The sequence below is a fragment of the Mixophyes fleayi genome, chromosome 5 (assembly GCF_038048845.1).
Source record: "Mixophyes fleayi isolate aMixFle1 chromosome 5, aMixFle1.hap1, whole genome shotgun sequence".
Classification (NCBI taxonomy): domain Eukaryota; kingdom Metazoa; phylum Chordata; class Amphibia; order Anura; family Limnodynastidae; genus Mixophyes; species Mixophyes fleayi.
The window spans coordinates 242,192,879-242,216,238 of NC_134406.1; the positions used below are offsets into that span (position 1 = coordinate 242,192,879).

Genomic DNA, 23,360 nt, shown 5'->3' on the forward strand with positions numbered 1-23,360 from the left:
AAAAGAAAATGCTTACCTTGCGGTCACGCGGTCCCGTCAGCTGGTACTCCGGCTCGCTCCCTTGTCTCCTCCATCCGGCGCTCGCAGTGAATGTCGGGCGTGATGTCATCACGCCCAACATCCATTGCGGAGCGCAGCACAGAGGAGTCACCCGCGCGAGAAGAACAATCAGCAGCACAGAATTGCAGAAGATAAGAGGACAGGAGAACAAGCCGATTAAAAGGTAAGTTAAGGGGGATTTTTTTTATTATTTCAAGGGACGCTGACCAGTGAATAAAAGTCACCTGGTCCTGGAGCATCATGGACCTTATCTCCCTGCTACATACTTCTACTTGTAATACTAATGGGGCATTATATATTATTCTCTTTGGCCCATTATAAGTTGTTATAGATATATATATCTATAATATAACTTTTGTTCTCATATATATATATATATATATAAAAATATATGTTAACTATGTTCTCTATGTTTTTTTTGGATGATCAGCTATCGTTAGTTTTAGTGTATTTTATGTGCGGCCCAAACCAACTCGTCGTCTTCCAATGTGGCCCAAGGAAGCTAAAAGGTTGGACACCCCTGGTTTAGAGAGTTAGCTCTTAACCTGCTCTTTCAATTATTGTTACCCATCATTCTGTGATACTGATGATTTGTACAAAAATACAAGATAGTCCACTCTTCCAATGGACTCTACTGCCTCTTATTACACAGTTCTCCACACATGTTGGCGGGGGTTATCCAGCCCCCTGCCCTTTAACCAATCCAGGCTGATTCACTTTGCAAGTTGTGTGAATCAGCCTAGATTTCCCACTTCTTAATATTATACTCAGGGAGTATAATATTAAGTATTATCTCACCTGTACACACGCTGCCAGGGTGAGGTGGCTCAGCCCAACTCCCCATCACATCATATCTGTGTTTTCTCCATATACTAGTTTATACCTATGGGTTATTACCAGTTCCAACTTCCAAATAATGTGAGATCATGGGCTTAAAGAGCAGTAAAGCAATGTTGTCTTCAAACATCAATAATTTATGAACATTAGAGTTTAGCTGAACTATTTTAACTTAGACATTAAAGAGGAAAGGTGATAGGTGGAAGCCCTGCCTTTCCTAATTAGTCAGAGAGAGTGCGGTAGACCTGTTTGGGCTCAGTTTTTCAGTGAGTTTTACAGTGGTGGAAGGGTTATAATATAAAGTATGGATTGAAGGAAGGAATCTCCAAAATTCATGTCACGATGGGTCGCAAAAAGAAGTTCACCCTGTCAAAAGTTTCTTCCGGCATTTAAGTTGCGAATTATAGCTGGTTTCTTTTGGGCATTAATATGGTGGATGATATTGGGCAGTCTCCTGGTTTTATCCATTGACTGAAGGTGGAGATTGAAATCCACCTGTTTGTTTATGGATTGAAATATGTAGTATGTGATCGATCACTTTGACGCACATTTTGATATCAACATCAGCCCCCACCATATTACTGAATGACTGTTAAAATTGCCTGTTGCATACCACATGCCCCCCACGCATCGGCACTGCTAACCTGCCCACAACTCACTGAGACTCTGTCACAAATCGGGATCTTAGCCGCACTTACCCCATCCGCCGCTGTCATATCACGGCTACCTGGGTCCCTTCTGGTCGTCTGAAACATTCCCATTCTCCACACCTCCGTTTGTAAACAAACACACACTGTTTGTTCTGCTGCATGGGTGTGGCCATCTTGGATGCAGTCAGGTGATCATTCCAGACCAACCAGATTCAGCAGCTGTGATCACATGAACTGATCAGCCGATAGTTGTTTGGGACACCCTATTTAAACCTGCTGCTGTGATCTGTTCATTGCCAGAACAACACACTTCTCTCCAGAGGATAGTGCTTGGCTCCAGTGTTCTTGTCTGCATTGCAGACAGGAACAGTGCACTTTATAATGCAAAGTGCACTGTTCCTGTCAACATCTCCAGACTGCTCATTCCCCTGCTATATTCTACAATCAGCCAAAACATGAGCAGGAAGATCATCCAGGCTGCTAGGTTCTGTTTCAGTCCTGCTCCAGCTAGTCCCAAGGGTCCTGAATCGGATCAAGAAATACAGACGACCGTGACAGACTCCCCACATGCCCATATATCATAGTTGCCTGCCAGGAGACTCCCAAATTTTTGTGAGCTCTCCCGGACTCCCGAGAGAGCAGGACAACCTCCCGCATCATGACCCGTTCATTGGTGAAGTGTGTGTGTGTGTATGTGGGGGGGCTAAACACGTCATCCTGGAGGTCACGTTATGTGCAAGTTGTCTGCTCACGTTCAAATTTTACTCTTTACCTTATAGAAAAGCCCACCATGAAGCTGTCTGTTGCTATGTCAGCTTGCTCTAGGAGACTAGTGACTGTTTGCAGTGTTGGATACTCTTGTCATCTCTTGCTGTTTCTAAGAGAGGTTCTGCAGTTGACAGGGCAAACAAAAAGTGGTGTTGCCCCCCAGCAACAAACCAGATTTGGCTATATTTATAGTACAGCTTAGAAAATGAAAGCATAGGTGTGTCTGGTTGCTATGGGTTATAGCGCACAAAGGTGTGGATGGTTGCTATGGGTTACAGCACAGAAAGGTGTGATATGTTGCCATGGGTTACAGTACTTGTTCTGCTCAGTTACCTGTTGAATAAGTTTATTAAACGACTCCCTTCATGTAACTTCTTTACTGTGGCAGTTCTGTGTACTAGTAGTGTAGGATTTGACTGCAGTAGTTTTCATTCTGACTATAAAGGAAGCATTAGATTACATTAATAGACTGTAATGTGCAGTCTGACTACACTGATGTACAGCTGCTGAGTAATGACGTCCATCTAGTCCCTGCACCATCTATGTACCATGCACACTCAGCACTCTGGCACTGCCTTCTGCTCTGAGGCACTGAGGCAGGACTCCAGCATGTGGATTACTATACTGTAGTCTGTAGGAAATCCTGTCAGTGGTGTGGGGAATCTGGGAGGGGTCAGGGGAGGGAGGGACAGATTTAGGTCGGTTCACTACCCACAGTGAGCACTCAGAACAGGAACGAGAGAAGAGATCTGTGGCAGAGAGGTGGGTGACTGTCTGTGGGGTCTGGTGGGACACTGGGAGGGGGCTGTGATGTGATTGCTGCATTCCTGTGGCAGAGGATCACTGTGTAGCTGTGTGCCTGAGAAGGGCCCCACTCGTGACCACTGTGGAATGTGCCTTGGTTTTCACTGGTGGGGAAGGAAGTGTTACCTCTGGGTGGGATGTAAGTTCTATGCATGTTGTCATGATATTCACATCAGTCATGCAGTTTACTTGCAGAGATCCTATGTAGTTTGCATTATATATATATATATAATGTGTAAAGTATAGGTCGTTACTAGATGATTGTTGACATAAGGATGGGCAAGTTTCGCTCATTGTATTATGCATATAATGAAGTTTGCAGTGCACATCTACAAACAGGTTCATACGTTTACTTACAGAGTGTAAGATAGGAATCCATGCAATGTTATCAAATAGTGTTTGTGTATAAATAACAAAACAGAGTATAGTTATCATTGTCTTCAGTGTAATCAGCATGCACACATAAAACAAGGCAAGGATTCTATACAATGCAGGGCTCAGAGTTTATCATCTACTGTACTGATTCATTCTCAGCTTCCCAAGATATGAGACATGCAGTAAATAGTACAGGTATAGGGGAGAAAGTCAACTATACTTCATACAGCCTTGGGAGAGGGCCCAACCCACTAAAATGTACAGTTACACATTATTTCCAACTGCTAGGATTTCTTAATATATGTAATCTGATGAAGTGTAGAAATAATGACATTATCCTGTTTCCATGTGACCTTATCCTGTTATCTCCATGTGGTAACATTTTTATTGCATGAAATAGCTTTGTAAATTTTGCTTTGTAAAATTGCCGCAGTATCACTTGTGTGTGAGGGTGTATTATGATTATTTTTTCCCATAGCGTTATCTCTGAACGCTTCATCATTTTGTAACATAAAATGGGATACAAGAGCTATAATTGGTTGCCCACTTTTTTGGGGGGGGGGATCAAAATACTGGAAAATTATCACATTTCACTATCATTAACTTTGATAATGCAGATGCCTAATAAATCTGTATTATTGGGTAGTTAACATTTTGAATTTGAAGTGGAGCTATCATATGGGAACATGTAGTTTTGTTGTTGAAAAGTTTAGTCTTTAGTAATGGGTGCGCTTCAGTGCTACACATGATTAAGATGAGATGTGGGTTTTGGATTAAATAAAGGGGTGGAATCAAAAGCAATGACTGTAGATAAACTAAAATTTGTGCCGAAACTTAGTAATACCTTTATAGGATTTTGGAAACATTTTGTGACATGAATAGTATATATTAACTTCTTAATGTTTACATTAAACTAATACACAGTGTAAAATAGGGTAAGTTTGTCTTTAAGGAAGGGAAAGGTTTAATAACATATGTTAATTTCTGTACCTTTTTCTATTTAATTATATTACAGACAATATGCAGCAGATTTTTTCATTTTTTATTGTCCTATAAAAGTTACCTTCTTGTTTTAATGACTGCATAACTAAATGTATATACAACAATCAGGTTTAAGCTTTAGGCTACAATTACTGTATACGAGCTGCTAGATGGACTACTTATTGGTTCCAATGAGGAACCAATAAGCTTTTAGGGGCACATTTATCATTCATCGGCAGAAATGAGAAATAGTTATCAATCCTTATCGCATGGATAAGGATTGATCTATTTCTCAAATTTATTAAAAATGGAACACAGAAACAGCAGTTCCGAAAAACTGCTGTTTCTGTGATAAAAAAAAATCACACTTACCCCTCTCTTCGGGACGCGCTGTCTCGGGATCTCCTCTTCGTTCCTCTTCTTCTTTCCATTGCGCATGTGCAGTTCCACAAAGATCCCGGTCTGTCTGCAATTCTGCGAGCGGTGAGTGACAGGGAGGGATCATGTGATCCCTCCACACATGCACTGTCCAGCTCTGCTCTTCGGAGCAGAGCTGACAGCATTGGGTTTTTTCATTTCTGATAATGTACGCCAGCTTCAGCTGGCGAACATTATCAAGACAAGTTTCCGAAAAAAATGTTTTTTCGGAACTTGTTAGATTGCAGCTGGGAGCAGTCACCATACTGTTGAATGGTGACTGCTCCCAAAAAAGAAGAGGAGTGCAAAGCAGCAGATATCCATGATATCTGCTGCGATGCACCCTTAATAAATTTGCGGAGGACACGGAGGCACCTTAATTACTCGGTAAAAGCACTATTGTGCTTTCTTAAATATGCCCCTTAGTGCTGGTGAAAAAGGATAGAGTGTGAAATTCATACCTGCTAGAAAGACGTGGACTCCGCAGCTGATTGGACAATCCGCAGCCTCCATTTCTGTGCTTTATTCACTACACACACCCTCACTAGCTCTCCTGCCATGCTGTGGGGCAACATTTACACATACATGTTGGAATAATATATATTATGCATTGAGTGGCCTTTTGAAATATTTTTCTCCTCATCCACTCCCTACATTTAGAAATTTGCCTTCCACCTGCTAACGCCTTTCACTCGATGTATGCATGAATAAGATCATTATGGTGTGGGAGTGTCAGAACTGTGTAGTGCCTCAGGGCAGGCTTGTTATAGCAACCAGTTTAGTCATGTGTCAGATTCTTATTCTGTAGAGCTGCCTGTGAGACTCGTTGTGTTTGTGACACACTATTGACGCAATTATAGGGCATTAAAGAAATCTCTTCTTTAGATATTACATACTCTGGTATTGGAAGTTACACGCATGCATTAAGGTAGCTTCATGGATCATCTAATAAAAGGAAAACTGCTAAACTTGTAGGGAAAATTACTTTAACCGTAGAATATTTCTCAGCACATTCTGTTTTTTTTCGCAATCGTGGTTGGTCAATAAGACTGGTAAGAAGCAATTTGCCATCTCTGCTGATTATTCCTGGGGTGAAGTGTACACGTTCAGTCTTGTGTCCTGTGGGATTATACTGGCTGCTGTAAACTAAACTTGTCAATACCTCTTACAGTGAGGCTCTTTATTGCAGGAAATTCTTTTCCTTTTTTTCAAAAACGTTTTATTTTCATTTTTCAAACACAAAACACATAGTAGATATTCAATATATGATTTTCAACTAGCAATATGTATCATAAAAAAAGAATATATGCATCAGATAATCATGTAGCAATAAGAAAGGGAAAAATAGGAGATGCATAACCAAAATCAATATCAGTATAAATCAATACATCATGCAATCATCATTCAATTTTTTCCATAATACTTATCCATTTTGTATATTGTAAGTTTTAAATTTAATTGATTTATTTTTTAGATATACTTTGTACTGTAAACTTTATACTGTGCATTGGGTATTGGGTATTGGCAGAGTGGGAGGAGGTGAAGGAGAGGGGGTGACTAGATAATGTCACATATTTTGAGTTATGCAAAATAGCACATTACTGCAGGAGGTTCTTACACTGGCCACAACACATCGTTTTTATTATTTTCCGAATGAACGGCTGCAGTTTTGTTCAATCATATCAGTTGTAGAATTTCAATAGGACCATTTCCAGATTGTTAGTCATCATAAAAATGGGTTATTGCATTGCACACAGTAAAATCTTGTGCTGACGGAGCAGCCAGACGGTTTCATTGTGTTCATAATGTAATGCAGCTATAGGGCCGTCATTACAATACACACCATCATTTTCATGGGTAGAACATACAACGTGTTTGAAGTTAGTTTTTTGTCCCCATGTTTACTTGTTTTTATTGGTGCTCTGGTTTCCTACCACAGTGCAAAAACATACTAGTAGTTAATTTGGCTTCTGTCAAGTCACCCTAGTGTGTGTGATCTTGTGGTAGGTAATATAGATTGGGCAGTCCTCTGGGGCAGGGACTGATGTGAATGATTACATGTAAAGAGATTTTAAAAAAAAGAAAATGTTTGAATTATCGACCGTTTAGTCTACATTTAGTTGCATAATGGAACAATAATAATAATAATAATAATAATTATCACCCCCACACGCTGTTTTTTTTTTTTTCTTTTTTTTACTTGTGAGAGAAAAGCTGCTCAGTTTGTAATGTGGCAGAGTGAGCAAAACAATTGAGGAGTCTGTAAGTCAAATCTGGGAGTCATCGGGATCTTTTAAGGAGCCAGGGAAGATTTGCATCCTTTCACATCAATAGAAATTACTCCTAAAATTTAAAGTGCTCAAGACACACAAACCACTGGGATGTGTGATAGAGGTTGGCATGTAATACCACTTTCATACTGCCGCCCCGGCAATATCCCGGGTTTTTGAAGCCGGGTTTTTGCAGGGGCTCGGAGCGTCCCAGCTCAGAAACACCATTCATACTGCACCTTGGACCCGGGAATTTCCCGGGTTGACCCCATTCATACTGCACAAGTCTGTGCCCTGGCAATTAGTGGGAGTCATCACCAGAGCACTTTTCATTGGCTGAAAGCTGGAATATGAAAAAAAAAAAATTCTCTCTCTCTCTCTCTCTAGTGCAGGCAACCTGGGAATTACCCCTCGATAAATCCCGGGTTGAAGACCCCGGATTTTTCACTTGTACAATTCATACTGCACCAAGACCCGGGTCGTTTGAGCTCGCCCCGGGAAAAACCCGGGATTTTGGTGCAGTATGAATAGGGTATAATTAGATTACAGACTACCATGTGACTCGTTCCTCGTCTCGCGTTCATCGTATGCCACCGTCTTGGCTTAGCTGGTTTCTCTGAGAAACATCTCCCAGCTGATGAGAATTAAATCCATTTCTGATTTATAATGTCAAGGATGGATTTCATAATAGGGCTTTGCTCTAGCTTTGCCGACACAGTCAATATCTAATTGTATTCCAAATAAAAAAATATCTCCATAAATGCAGCATCTGGATCCAGTTAAGTCTCTTTTGATTAGATAAAATTGTGTTTAAAAAAATCCAGTGTAGAAATCTGTAATGATGGTGTAATTCATTTTGAGGGGAAGTTAAGTACAAATTAGCTATTTTATTTATTGGTCCAAAAGCTCCATAAATTAAAGTAAAATTAAATATTAAGCATGACATGTACGATCTGGGTTGAGAACCCACAAGTAGACATTTATACAATCTTATTTCAGATGCGATTTCTGTAATGATTTCACCAGCAATTGAAAGTCCCGATCAGCGTTCCGGTTCATGCGCATACACTATACGCAATTTACCTTCAGATCTGTGACCTTCAGCTCTTCTAACCATCTGCTGAAAAGATTGTGACTCTGTACACAATGTACAGAGATCTGCCTATGCTGCTGATCGTGAGTGTGTGCACAATTCCACATTAACCGATATCGATCCGTCGTCAGTCATGATTTTTAGGAAGTTTATAAAATTGGCATGTAGAGCTGGCTGCTTCCTGGCCTTAGATCTGCTCTACAAAGCTTCTACACAGAATGCTGTGCCATAACCCATGCAGACTTTCAGTGCGCAGCCCCTAAAAGCAGTAAGGTCTGGCAGAAGAAAGGAGAACTGATTCAGCAGTTTGTTTGTTTTCCCTGGCAGAACTATTACATCCACAAAAAAGACATATTAGAGTTTTGTGTCGACAAGTTCTCCTTTAGTTAATAAAGTAATTTGAAATCTTAATAAAATAATAAACACTAATTCTGGGTTTAGTTATTGCTGAGATGCAGAATAGATTACTTTCATTGACTGGCTTATTTTTCTGCATACTTGCAATTATTGTTCGCATAAGGTTACTAAGTGACAGGGCCACCATCAGGGGGGTACAGGGAGTACAGCAGTATGGGGCCCTACAGCAGAGTGGGGCCCCACCAGCTCTGGGCCCAAACAAATTTATTAGGTGCGGAGGCCTCCGCAGTGAATAAGGGGAGGTAGCGGGCGCCATTTCTAAGCAGCGCCTGAGATGTGAGAGACCTCTGCACATAATTGTAGGCAGCATGTCTGCCTCTGCTCCCAAGATGTTGGGGGCCCACAGCTGCTGCTATTTGCTCCAGTCCCTGCCCCCCAGGTGCTCGGCTCCCGGGCAGAGATTAATTAATAGTGTCACAGCGCTGTCAATAGAGAGGAGCCGAAAGGAGACAGCAAGAAGACGCAGAGAGGTAAGTAAACTACTGCAGGGGTTAGATGGGATGGGGTGGGGGGTGACTGTAGAGAATGGGGGGAAGGCAAATGTTTGGTAGAGAATAATTTAATAATAAGGGTTGGGTGAGAGAAGGAAGGAGGGGGCCCTGTCTGTTACATTTGTACTGGGCCCTGCAATTTCTGGTGGCAGCCCTGCTAAGTGGTATCAGTAAAACACCAGCGATTGTGTGACAATCACTGGTGAGACAATCGCTGGTGACACTCAGGTTATGGCCTCATTGGAACCAGTAGGTACAATCCCCATTGCTGATTACATGCTTTTACTAGTGTTAATGGTAATAGGGGGATTTTTCACGCCAGCGGCAGGCATGGTTTACCTGGTTAGATTTATGCACTAGGATGCTGTATATGTTGTAAATCTAAAGTATAATGTAATTGTAAAGCAGTTTTTGGACCTTTAACCATATAAAATGAGGAAATGATCTAATAACAAAGATCTTATTCTAGTCCTCATTGGTTTCTGCTTGGTCTGGAATAGTTGTAATCTTCTCCAGGCAATTGTCTGTCCTCGTTACCTTGCATGACCTCTGCTGGCTGCCTACTGGCTGACATACATAATGCATTGGAAAGCTGTGGTTTTGTCTGTTGTAGTTAGCTTATGACTACTGTTTGCTTAGCTGCGCTCCCCCCTTCCACTGTTGTTATTAAATTTGCATGAAAATATAATAAGCTTTTAAATAAAATATCTAATACATAGACATTCCCTGGAGAGAGGGTATTCTGCTTGGAAGCATACATTCTGATCTTGGCAGTAATGAAACAAGTAGCGCCATTACTTTGGGACTGTACACGTCACAATAATTCATTACACATAGATACATAATGACACAAGAGGACACTTAAATGAAAACTACCATTGACTTCTCCTAATTATCACAAACAAAAACGTATTTGTAGTTGTATTTGAAGAGTAAATAAATTCCCATTTGTAGATTAATAAATAAGATGCATAGGTTTGTATATGAGCTAATAGTTGAAGTATTTATTCATAACTTAATCTGCTCCATGCCTTAGCTAAATGCAGATCTCTTTACATTTCTTCTTAGGAGGGTGGAGCTTCTCTATCTACCATCTCTGGGACGGTGCAGAAACCGACAGCTGGGGGTCACTTGCAAAATGGGAAAATGTGACCCACTGTGCATTTAATTATGGGCAAATTCTCTTTTATTCGCCTACTATACACATAGGGACACCCCATGAAAAAGACCAGCTCGCGCTCTCTCTCTCTGTGATTGCAGGTCTTCATTTCTCATATAAAGTGCACCTGGAGGGTGCGAAACAACTTGCAGGCCTATACCTGCTCACTGCCGCCAAACATTTGTCATGACATTATTAGTATTATTATTATTATTATTATTATTATTATTATTATTATTAATTTTTATTTATAAGGCGCCACAAGGCGTCCGCAGCGCCGTACAGAGACAAACAAATTACAATACAATGGGAGACAGCACAGTACAGTAAACAGTAAGCACAGCAACTCAGTAAGCTCAATGCACAGCTAGAGAGGGCGGGGAAGGGGGAGGGAGGATCCGCAAATGACGGGGCCCAAGAAGGAGGGCGCAGAAGACAGGGAGACCCCCAGGGGGGAGGGGGGAGCGAGAGTGGACGTGGGGTGGATGACCCTCGAGGAGGAGGGCTAAGTAGCTGGAGAGCAGAGTTAGAAGTGGTGGAAACAGGAGGAGAGAAGGCCCTGCTCAGAGGCGCGTACAATCTAAGGGGAGGGGTGGACAGACAGAGAGACGCAGGGGAGAGAGGGAGAGTAGGGGGACGGAGGCAGAAGATAAGGTAGGAAGTTAAGTGGGAGACAGAAAGGATTTAAGAAAAAGGTGGGTTTTTAGGGCCCGTTTGAAACTGGACAGATTAGGGGAAGTTCTGATGGAGGGAGGGAGCTTGTTCCAGTGGAGGGGGGCAGCGCGGGCGAAGTCATGGATACGCGCGTGGGAGGAGGTTATAAGGGGGGAAGAGAGGCGACGGTCAGAGGCAGAACGGAGAGGGCGGGATGGAGCATGAATAGAGAGGAGGGTGGAGATGTAGGGCGCAGTGGAGTTGGCGAGGGCCTTGTAGGTGAGTGTGAGGAGCTTAAAGAGGATTCTGAAGGGGAATGGGAGCCAGTGAAGGGCTAGGTAGAGGGGGGAGACAGAAGAGGAGCGGCGAGAAAGGAAAATAAGCCTAGCGGCAGCGTTTAGAACAGATCGAAGGGGATCGAGATGAGAGTGGGGGAGGCCAGTGAGGAGGAGGTTGCAGTAGTCCAGGCGGGAGATGATCAGAGAGTGGATAAGGCATTTGGTGGCATCTTGGGAGAGGAAGGGCCGGATGCGAGCGATGTTACGCAGCTGGAAGCGGCAGGATTTAGCAAGAGAGAGGATGTGGGGGCCAAAGGAGAGAGAGGAGTCGAGGATGACACCAAGGCAGCGAAGTTGGGGGGCAGGGGAGATAGAGGTGTTGTCGACAGAGATGGAGAGGTCAGAAGGGGATGAGGTATGCGAGGGAGGAAAAACTATGAGCTCAGTTTCGGCAAGGTTAAGTTTGAGGAATCGAGAGGACATCCAGGAGGAGTTGGCAGAAAGGCAGGCGGACACCCTAGAGAGGAGGGAGGGAGAGAGATCAGGAGAGGAGAGGTATAGTTGAGTGTCGTCAGCGTAAAGGTGGTAGCTGAAGCCGAAGGAGCTGATGAGTTCACCCGGGGAGGAGGTGTATAGAGAGAAGAGTAAGGGTCCCAGAACAGAGCCCTGAGGGACCCCGACTGGAAGGGTGGACAGGGGGGAGAGAGACTCAGAGGTGGTGACAGAGAAGGATCGGTGAGTAAGGTAAGAGGTGAACCAGGACAGGACTGGGCCGGAGAGGCCGAAAGACTGGAGGGTGTGAAGGAGGAGGGGTTGGTCAACGGTGTCGAAGGCTGCAGAGAGGTCAAGGAGGATGAGAAGGGAGAAGTGACCTTATTATTTATTATCTTTTATTTATAAGGCGCCACAAGATTTCCGCAGCGCCATACACAATACAAACAATAGACCATACATTGAAAACAGTACAGAACAATAAACAAGTAATACTATGACCCCAGGCTCCAGGCATATTAGTTATAGTGAAGTTGGAGCAGAAGAGTAGGTAGAAAGAAGGGAGAGAAGAGGGCCCTGTTCATAAGAGCTTACATCCTAAGGGCGGGGCAAACAGATGGCTGGCACAAAGGGAGTCAGAGGACGGTAACAAGCGCAGGAGGTGATGAGAGCGAGCATGGAGAGAGAAGCGAGGAGATGAGAGCAAGCATGGAGAGAGGAGCGAGGAGATGAGAGCGAGCATGGAGAGAGGAGCGAGGTGATGAGAGCGAGCATGGAGAGAGGAGCGAGGTGATGAGAGCGAGCATGGAGAGAGGAGCGAGGTGATGAGAGCGAGCATGGAGAGAGGAGCGAGGTGATGAGAGCGAGCATGGAGAGAGGAGCGTGGTGATGAGAGCGAGCATGGAGGGTTAGGTGGATGACTGGTAGGCTTTGAGGAAGAGGTGAGTTTTAAGTGCCTGTTTGAAGGAGCACAGATTATGAGACAATCGGATGGAGCGTGGAAGGTCGTTCCAGTGCAGGGAGGGCAGCTCCTTAGAAGTCTTGGATTCTGGATTGGGATGAGGTAGGACATAAGGTCCTTCTGCGAGTGGGAAAATGGCCCGGCCACCACCACTAATCCAGAAATGCCCCCATAAATGAATACCTTTTGGATTGCTTTTTCATTCTCAACTTTTTTAAATGGTATTTTAAAAATCACCTGACTGATGTAACTATAATGGAGTTCCCTCCGCTGAGATCTCTTTATCTCTCTGCTTGGGGTTCCTCGAAGTAATCTGAATACTACAAAGGAAGACACAACAGAATTGGCGATTGTGCCACACACTGTTTAGAAAACCCACCTCTCTCATGTTGCAGTTTCATCCTGCAAATTGGATTGAAATTTGAAAGTCCTGGTACCAGTAATAATGATGCAGAGATTTACAAATGTCATTATAAAATCATGCCTCACAACTGTCCCTATTAACCAGTGTTATGCACGTTTTGTCGCTATCCAATAACAATTGTCGAATCCTGATATGTGGTTCCAAAGCACAAAGTAATTGAATAGCCAAAAGTAGCAGAATAACAATGCGAAATAAAAACAAGTACAGTCGATACTTATCGCAGGCGCTCTGGATCAAGTGAACAGTCATTCAGGTCTGAAGGCTGTGGTCAAAGAAGACTGGTCACTAGGTCCAGAGCCCCTGTTTATATGCAGTCAGTGAATACAGTAAAACAATGCAGATGGTGTAGCTTGCTTCTATTGGTCCAGGCTTCAGGAAGGCCTAGTGTACTGCAGGTCATAGGCCAGTTCAAACCAAAATATCCAAAGGTGGGGGTCATCTCTCCAGGGGATGCGCTCCGATTTTCCCGTCAAGAATCCAGTTTCAACTAGTCTGTTTGCATTATACAGTCAGTATCACTTTAAACATTTATTCCCTAACATCGCTAACTAGAGTATGCAGTGTACAATTTAATCGGCGAATGAACCGGACAACTGCTGATGAATGGGCGATTAAAATGATACCAAACATGACATATTTCCTACAACCTGAACCTTTGATTTCACTAACATGTATATAACTTATAATACTAAACATAAATATTGCTATTTTTCGACATAAATAACTATGTGTTGCAACTACAATTAATGTGTACTAATTACAAATGTGTGTGTTCGTGTGAATGTGTATAAAGGTGTAAAACCTGTTATTTCCACGTGTTGCGGCTTAATACGTCCCTCCACTCTGTAGCGTGCTCTACGCATAGTTTCAGACAAAGACAACCAAGTTTGCTCGATATTAATTGAAATGACTTTATCCTGACTTTATTGCTGACTTCGACACCGGGACACCCCTATTCGTGGGCCACTAAAGGGTTGGGGTTTAAGAGGAAAGTAGGTGACGTTTTACCACACTATAACCATTAGTGGGTGGGGCTTGGGTGAATCAGAGGCGGGGCTTAGTCTTTCCTGCTTTCTGGATTCTAAATGTTGGGAGGTATGTATTATGAAGCTGCAACATGACAAGGCAGCCCTGATGGGCCTCTGTGTCTAGCTCTGCACATCAGATCTTTCTGCTGTCCAATGTCTTCAAGTGATCCTCGTGCACAGAAGATGTGGTGCCCAGGGGAGAGAGCATCAGTAGATAGGTACCGTGGCATAATTAATCTTAAAATTCAGCAGTGGTGTAAAACCAGAATAGGAATCGCTAGCTGCACAAAGTGCATGAATTGCAACTTGGGTTAAAAAAAAAAGTGTACATAAGAGTAGCACATAAGTACAATAAACATGAATTGAGCCTTTCTGTTGTTCTCTTCTGTGCGTTGTTTGAATGCTAGTTTTGAACCTGAAATTCATCTTAAATATTAATGAATGATTGGGGTAAGCCGAAGAAACTGACATAGACATTACAAACAGACCTACTTGCCTATTTTTTCAAGTGCCCCTCTGTGAGTTCCTGGAAGGGGTATGGGGGGGAAGGGGCAGGGCTTAGTGAATAACATCATTATTGGCTCCGCCCTGTCATGTAATGACGCATACGTGTCATTTTACAGCGAGGGGCGGGTCCAAACTGATGCAATTGTCTAAAGAAGTGGGCAGATGCGGGAGGTTGACCTACTCTCCATGGAGTTCAGGAGACCTACCTGGACTTCGGAGTCTTCCGTACACTCCGGGAGAGTCGGCAAGGATGCATACACATTACATTACTGATGTGAATGAGTTCTCTGTACAGCGTTGCGGAATTAGTGGCGCTATATAAATAAATAAATGATGATGATGACATTACACCAAGAGAGTATGGGACATCCAAAGCGATTGGGCAGATTTGTGGTCTTAGGATGAAAAAGAGGTTATGTTCTTGTGCATGTACTCTAGAAGTTGTATATTGCATGTATTGCCAGTGAGGTCCCTATTTTGTACCATAGCTCATCCTCTATGAACACATCTCCAGCTGCACTGCAATGAGGGTTCTCTGATGCCGTCTTTATTACTACATTGTTAAGTATTTAGTTGTATATGACTATAGGATAATCTCCTGGCTCATAATACAAAGGGAAACAAGTGCCACTACATCCCAGCTGATCAGAGATTGCCACATGTTACAGTATGGAACTACTGTTTGGCATTGTTAATATTTGTTAATTATAGGCAAGAGCATTAGATGGATGGTGCTGGAATGATTTACACTTCTATGTATTGACATGAAAAAGATATCTCAGCCAGACAAGGATAACGAGCTGTGGGAAATGTGTTGGGTGTGGTACAATTAAACAGCACGCTTACCCTCCACTGAAGCTGGGTACACACCTATGCAATCATACTTCAGGTGCAGCGCCTCTAACGACTTCACCAATGATTGAAAGTCCCGATGAGCATGAAGATGAGCATGAAGATGAGTATGCCAATTCATGCGTCCACAATTTAACTTCAGATCTTTGATCTTCATCTCTCATAACCATCAGCTGAAAAGCTCGTGACTCTGTATACACTCTGCCTACGCTGCTGCAATATCTTGGAGGATCTATCGACAGAAGTTGGACAGATGTTTGTGAGTGTGTAAACACTTCCACATCTGCCCAATATCGTTCCAATATTGATCTTTAAGGAGTTTATAAAACCAAATCAACATATACAATGTGTTTTGATATGATAAAACATAATGGTGGGAGCGTAGACAATCTTACAATATCTGACTAAACCATTGTCGATTGTGTGATCTGCACGATAATTGTATAGTTGTGTACCCAGCTTCACTGCTGAGTACAGGCTGAAAAATATATATAAAAAATACTTATTAACTATATAGGTGACTCTTGAATCTTGGCGTTTGTCCACCTGTTTCCGCAGGCATTGGTTCTGTTGAGTGAGTGCGTAGAGGTTTCAAGATAAACGAATAACCCCCCCCCCCTTCCTTACTTACAATCAGCACTGGGTAAGGCAGGGTTGACAATGCAGAGTAAAAGTCCTCTTGGACCATCATGCGAGTCCAGCAGTTACCCCCAACACTACATGGCTGCAGAGTACTGGACACACAGGTGGGCGGAATCCATATTTCAAGTGGCGCCAGTGTAATAAATACTGTATAAATAATATGGGATGTAGTGAATCTATCGATGCTAAACCTGTTAATAGTCAGACTATTAACGCCGAAATTTCGATAGACTGTTGACTGGTTCAGTGTGTGTATGTGTTTAAAATGTCGACATTGCGACCGTGAGGTAATAAAGTCGACAGTCACAGCGTGTATTATCTACTATATTATGCTGATGGGGACATTGCCGTTTGAATGTTGAAACTGTGACCGTCGACAGTCTGACTGTCGAGAGGTTCAGCGTCGACCGATCATACCCAAACCATATATTAGGTATATAGGGACAGACTCGGTTGTCCGAGACTTTTTACCGTAATGTCGGTAAAAAACAATGTTATGTCTGAAAAAAAAAAAATCCGCATGAAGGGGCATATTCAATTAGGATTCCAGTCCGCGGTAACGTGCGTTACCGCGAAAAGCGCTCTATTGCCGGTAATACGGTACCGCAATAACGCAGATTTTCGTACGCAACCCTATGGACTGCGAACGAAAATGCAAATAATTTGAATCTGCCCCATAGTGTCTATAAATTATCATTCTGTAAAAATAATATCGCAGACAATTTACAAGACCACTAAACCCCAAACGTTTTCAGATATGAACATCTGAGGTAAATTACGTTGTTCAGTGTTCAGCTGGCTGCAGCTTCGCTGAAATATAAACTATCCCACACAGCTGAAGCTCCTCCCACATTTAGGACATTGCCCTGAGGGGTTCTCGTTCTGGTCAAAAAGCCGACAATGCAGCAATCTGAGTTATTGTGTAATCACCGGCTCAGCCCTTGTGTATGAATCCACACAGAGCTCTTCTATCACACTGCTCCCCAAACTCCATGTTAGATAAACACCCCCCTCCTAACATGACAACTGCTGCAGAGGGGCAAACGAGAGCATGATGAGGACACCATTCATTAAATAAATACACAACAGTTATTTCATGTATGTTATTCACCTCAGCTGGTGGCTGTACTTACTCTTTAAACTGCTAAATGATTATCAGATAAAGCACTTGTAACTTTCCTCTATCCAGAAATCCCCATCAGGAAGAACTTCTGTGAAAGTAATTTGTAATATAAACTTGTACCAGCAGGGTTGTGTGACTCACTGTAGATGTATTATATTTTATTTATAGCTGGTCATTTTCATATTTTATGCTTGTAAATGGACATAATAACTAATGTTCTGACAGAAAAGTTGGAAAACTACCTTCAGTCTATAAAGCATTTTTAGCATTAAATTGCTGTTTTCCTAGTGATTTTCTTGTTTTTTATTCCCTTTATTTTGGATTTATTAAACATAAGAAACACAACATCAGCAACAAATGGATTAATAGAAAAACATAAGTAATGAAATAGAGGTTCTTTATATATGTAATACACATGTATGGCCAAATGGGACATAGACGTGGTCACTTGGGTAAATAGTTTTACACTGATAAAAGGCCAAATAAGAGGAACCTACGGTGACTTGGGGGTTAATGCACGAAAGCTTCTAAAAAAATGAAAAGTGGAGGTGTTTCCTATAGCAACCAATCAGATTCTAGCTATCATTTATCTACGAAGTATCTAGAACATAGAAGCTAGAATCCAGAGCCGTAACGAGGCATGTGTGGGCGGTGCCGTCGCCCAGGGCGCAAGGCCAAGGGGTCGCAGCACCCCGCCCGCTACCTGCCTCTGTACCTTCATCCCTTAAGTTCCACTGACAGGAAGTTCGGCATTTGGAACGCAAACTTGCCAAACTTCCTGTTAGTGGAACACACATGCGTTCCACTGCGGAACTTAAGGGATGAAGAGTCTCTCTCACTCTCTCTCTCTGCAGACATGTAACAGAATTATTTCAGTTAAGTGCTAGCCACACCCCCACATTAGGTTGGCCACACCCACTTGGCAAATGTCACTCCCACTTAGAATGGGGGCGCCGGTGCCCTGTCTCGCCCAGGGCACTAAAATGTCTAGTTACGGCACTGCTAGAATCTCATTGGTTGTAGTTGGCAAAGCTTTTCCTTTTTAGAAGGCTTGGTAAATCTGCCCAATGGAGTTATTACAAAGGAGTGGAGCAAAACACTGTCACTGTGAGTGTGATTATTTTTTTGTTACTGACTATTTTTGTTTTAATTTGTTTGGGAAAATTACTTTTTTCTGATTGATTTTATACAGCTGCAAATGGCTGCACAATGTGTAACCAAAGTGGAACTGAGTATTTCCTGCGACCATCTACTAGATAAAGATGTCGGCTCCAAATCGGATCCCTTGTGCGTCCTCCTGATAAACACCAGCGGCCAGCAGTGGCGTGAGGTACTTAAAGTATTTGGGTTTACAAATATGTATAAAGGTTTCAGGTGTGAAGACATGTACTGTAAGATAGGACATTGATGAGTTCATGTGCTGAGATCAGCAGCATTCCTGCCAAGAACGGACACTGAAGGGAACATTTTTATGCCTGATTTGCTATATATCACATGGTAGTATCAATGTAGTGAGTAGTACAGTGTGCTGAGAGGGAGGAGACACTTTTAGTAGCATTTAATAATGTCAAAAGACAAAGGAGTAATTGACATTTTGGGATAGGGATGAAATGTTAATTACAAAGGTTACCTTTTTGTGTTTAACACTTTAGGGGCATATTCAATTGTTGGCGTTATAGCCAACAGTCTCGCGGCGCGCGCACTATTACCATCATTACGGTAATAGTGCGCGTAAATACCGGTATTACGGTACTTTTCTCGCTGGATGTCAGCTTGCGGCTCAGGGAGCTGCGAGCTGAAATCCAGCTTACTATTACCGTAATACTGGTAATAGTTTTTCCGCTGCAGAAACCGCGGACAATTGAATAGGCCCCTTAGAGTCCAATGTTTCCTAGCTCCAGTCCTCGAGAACCACTAACAGGTCATGTTTTCAGCATTTCTTTAACCATGTTGAGTGATACTATCTGTTCTAACGGACATAAATCCTGAAAACATGAGCTGTTCGGGGTACTCTGACTGGAGTTGGGAAACCTTAGTTTAGACCAAATGCTTGACACCAGTGAATTGTCGGTTACCTCGTGGTGTCTTCATGTAGAGAGAGAGAGAGATTATATATTTGACTTTCAAAATTCCTTTTTGGATTAACTTGTGCTTTAGATCCAGTGACCCTATAACCATTCAATGTTATATGAATATAAGATGAGCTTTGTTGTTTTCTTTGGTGCATAATCCAAAATAATCCCTGTAATATGTACGTGCGAGGTGCTGGCCTGTGACATCTATTTAAAGTCGCTTAGTCCATTGCCTGGTGCCTGAGCCACAGGTTATGGAGACGTTTGATGTGCTGGAGCAATATTCTGTCTGTCTTATTGTTAGTGACCCTGTTTGTCTGCTTGTGACTCCGATCCTTGACCTGCTGAGTCTGAGCCATTCCTGCCAGCCCATTGGCCTGTATACTGGCTGCGGATCCTGTCTCGCCCTTCGGTATAGTCAGCTGCTGCCTAGTAAGGCAGGTTTTAGGGGGACGCGACTTGTGGGTTTTCCACTACAGATGTCATCTCTCCCTTGCAGATGTCGTTGTTGAAAACTGTTTATTCCCATTAGACTGTTCGATTTAGACGGCAGGTTCACATCTGGGACAGTTTGTTACAATTAATTTGGAAGGAGACGATTCCTATATTGGATCCTCTTTTCAGCCTCATTGTATGTAATGTCCTTACTAATATGGAACATAGTGAGTGATGTGAAATGTCATCCTTGTTTCTGATAGGTGGATCGTACAGAAAAAATACAAAATTGCTTAAACCCCAAATTCTGCAAGAAGTTCCTGGTTGATTACTATTTTGAAGTGGTCCAAAAGCTGAAGTTCGGGATTTATGATATTGACAATAAAAGCTACGATCTAGGCGATGATGATTTCTTGGGAGAGTTTGAATGCACATTGGGACAAGTAAGTACTGTCCATTCCAGAAGCCGAGGTTATTTCCTGATCTCTATTTCAGTATTTAGCATCATTCTAAGTTCGCTATCATTATCCCTGAATTGTAATGAGAAGTTCTAATTTTATCTTTCATGATGTCATCCATGACATATTTTGACAGTATTCGCATATATCCCTTTTACCATTAGATTTGAATGCAATTTAGTTAAAGAAACACTATGGGGGGAATTCAATCCCCCCCGAAGTACCGTCGCGTTAAAGCTTTTACCGTTATCACGGTAAGTTTAACCCGGCTGAGCTGCGAGCAAAAAGCCGGCGTTAAAACTACCGTAATAGCGGTATTTACTCGCACTATTATGGTAATGACGGTACTAGTGTGCAGGTACACGTTACTTTTTCAAGTAACGCGGCCAATTGAATTATCCCCTATCACTTTTTTAATAGTACATATGTAACTTGCTATATTTTCATAGCTAAAACTTTCAGTTTGCAATTTGTTCGCCTTCATGTAATAATTCACTTTCTGATCTCCTCTAACACCCTACATGTGTTGTTCTATTACATGTAAATTACAACCGACCTGCCAAGATGTTCAGTTATTTCCTATGCATATGGGCCAAGGCTTCTACATATATGTAGAATGAAGTGTGTGTTGTGGCGTCCTGATGTCTTCGCATTATATTCTCCCCTGCTGCCTGCATGACAGGATGGAGTCTGTACCGGCAGCCCCAGACAGAGAGGCCTTACTGTTCATCCCTTCCGCTGGTTATTGTGCAGATACTGATCACAGTACAGTGCTCTGTATTTATAGGGGAATATGATAAACGTGTGCTCAGCAGATTGTGCAGTCAGATGTCACTAGAAATGTTCACTGACCCCCGTGTTCTGGTTCTGGTTTTGGTTTTGGTTTTGGATCCCGATTTTTTTTTTTATTTTTTTTTTTCTCGTCTTCTTCTAAAATCACATATTGTTGCTCTCCCCCCCCCACCCCTCCTACATTATTATTAACCTCAATAACCCTAATTAACACTAATTTCAAGTCATTTACAGTCAATTTTGACCACCTTACAGGTCACAATATTATTTTCATGCACTTTCAAACAAAGACTGCAGATTTAGAAGACCAAGCCTGCCAGACCTATTATTTCTATTTCAGCAATGACAAATAGCACTGGAGCAATGGAGCTCTCCTGAATGTCACTGGAGACTTTGAAGAACACTGCTACCCCACTGCTACTTTTCTACTTATGACGCTGCGCAACTGCACTAGAGACTGCCAAGAACTGTGCTACCCCTCTGTGTCCCTCTGTGAAATGGCGCTGGATTCTTATAGAATCCAAAGCTCGCGAGATCCGACGATGTAACAATGACGTTTTGCTTCGTTTTCAATTCCGAGGGCGCGTGAATGTACCAAACCGGCTCGGCTCGTTACTCGGATCTGCTAAGTTCGGGTGTGTTCGGTTCTCGGGGAACCGAGCCTGAGCATCTCTACACTCTACCAATGGCAGTCATCTGTTTAGCATAGAAGAATTTGCATCCATCCCGACAGTTATGTTGACAGAGGAAAGCTCACATTAGTGTGATTCACTGCAATCTACAAAATAGTCAGTTAATACTCCAGCTGTGAGAATTTGTGGTGGGCGTCAGGATGGAGCGGGATTTATGTAGAACACAGTTATGTCACATAAGCACACGTCGCACAAGAACATATATTGTTCATTTATTTGTGATGGATACAGTCTGCATCCAATCAGATGAACAGTCAAGGCAGTGGTACCTGTAGACAAACAGCTAATCTACATAATCTATATAAGGGACAATCCTCATATAAGCATTTCCCCTCCTTTGTTGGAGACCACGTCCACTATGAAGTGGATGTATAAAATAATGTAAATAATATGTCCACTGTCTGTCATTAATAACTAATTCTTGCATTGTCTTATGTTTTGCTTTTAAGATTGTCTCCAGTAAGAAACTGACCAAACCTCTCGTGTTAAAAAATGGCAGGCCTGCGGGAAAAGGAACAATCACGGTATGGTCATTGTCTGTCCAGTCTCGCTGTAATCCGTGGAGCAGCCATTTTGTTTTGAATTGTTTTTCTCTATTCTCTCCTCCCCATCATCCCATTTATGTTTACCACAACAGACGTTGGCAGGTAGCCAGCAAAGCTAAGTCATCTTTTTTTCACAAATAGATGGGTGTACTTTAATATCTTTCATATACTAGACATAGTTATATATTATATTCCACTGCAGACTATGAGAAAATTTAGGGTCTGCCACCTCTTTCTGACATTTTTCTCTGGTTCTTTCTGAACTTGGCCATGCCACCAATGATTCCACACAAGTATTGTGGCACTGACCTCCACCTCAAACTGAAGGGGACAAAAGGATTATGGGAAAGGGAATGAAGAAGTCTGCAAGTAGAGTTACTAGTACCATTAAAGAAACTAGATAAAAGCCTATAACAAGAGTAATTTTACACACCTATTCCTTAATTTTTACATTATGCATATACAAAAGGAAAATATCAACAGAAAAAAAGATGACCTTGATTTGCATATCTTGTTAATATCATTTACCGAACATGAATTTGAAAGGTGGGTGGAGTTCTCCTTTAATCATAAATGTATCCATATTGTCAGGAAGCAATGTTCTCTGGTTCTAGAAGCAGCTGAAGCAATAGAACATTCGTTTTTAAACCTATCCCTGGACAAGTAACATACTGGGTATAGCTCTGATTGATAACCTGGTTAGAGATAGGCTTTAGTGTATTTGTTCAAAAATGTAACAAAGCAGTAATGTGGATTGGCTCTTAAAGTAGGCATAGGTATACAAATTAGCTATTCAATTTTAAAAGCTTCATAGGAAACAAATACAATGTTGCACTGTATTGCTGATTTTTTTGATAAATGACCCAATATTATATGTACTTTTTTTTTTTTTTTTCTAGATTTTCGCAGAAGAAATTAAAGACAACCGAGTGGTGGAGTTTGAAGTTGAAGCTCGAAAACTGGACAAAAAGGTACTGAGTTGATCTTGAAAGTTTATTGAAATTCCTGAACCTATCAAAGTACAGCAATTTGTGCGGTAGTGTGTCTGTATTTGTCTTTGTGCGGTTAGTGTGCCTTTGTGTG

General features: G+C 42.2%; 1 protein-coding gene across 2 annotated transcripts in view; it reads left to right on the plus strand.

Annotated features, from left to right (window-relative positions):
• The first annotated feature begins 2,989 nt into the window (after positions 1-2,989).
• The window catches only part of CPNE3 (copine 3), a 39,388-nt gene continuing 19,017 nt past the window's right edge, over positions 2,990-23,360 (plus strand). The window contains exons 1-5 of one of the 2 annotated variants that reach the window (XM_075213751.1): positions 2,990-3,077; positions 18,476-18,613; positions 20,054-20,233; positions 22,182-22,256; positions 23,177-23,248. In XM_075213751.1, the coding sequence (XP_075069852.1) occupies positions 18,482-18,613; positions 20,054-20,233; positions 22,182-22,256; positions 23,177-23,248 (459 nt within the window). In that variant the 5' untranslated portion in view covers positions 2,990-3,077; positions 18,476-18,481. Of the gene's footprint in view, positions 3,078-3,193; positions 3,259-18,475; positions 18,614-20,053; positions 20,234-22,181; positions 22,257-23,176; positions 23,249-23,360 lie in introns of those variants that run through there. The other variant, XM_075213752.1, reaches the window with a different exon arrangement.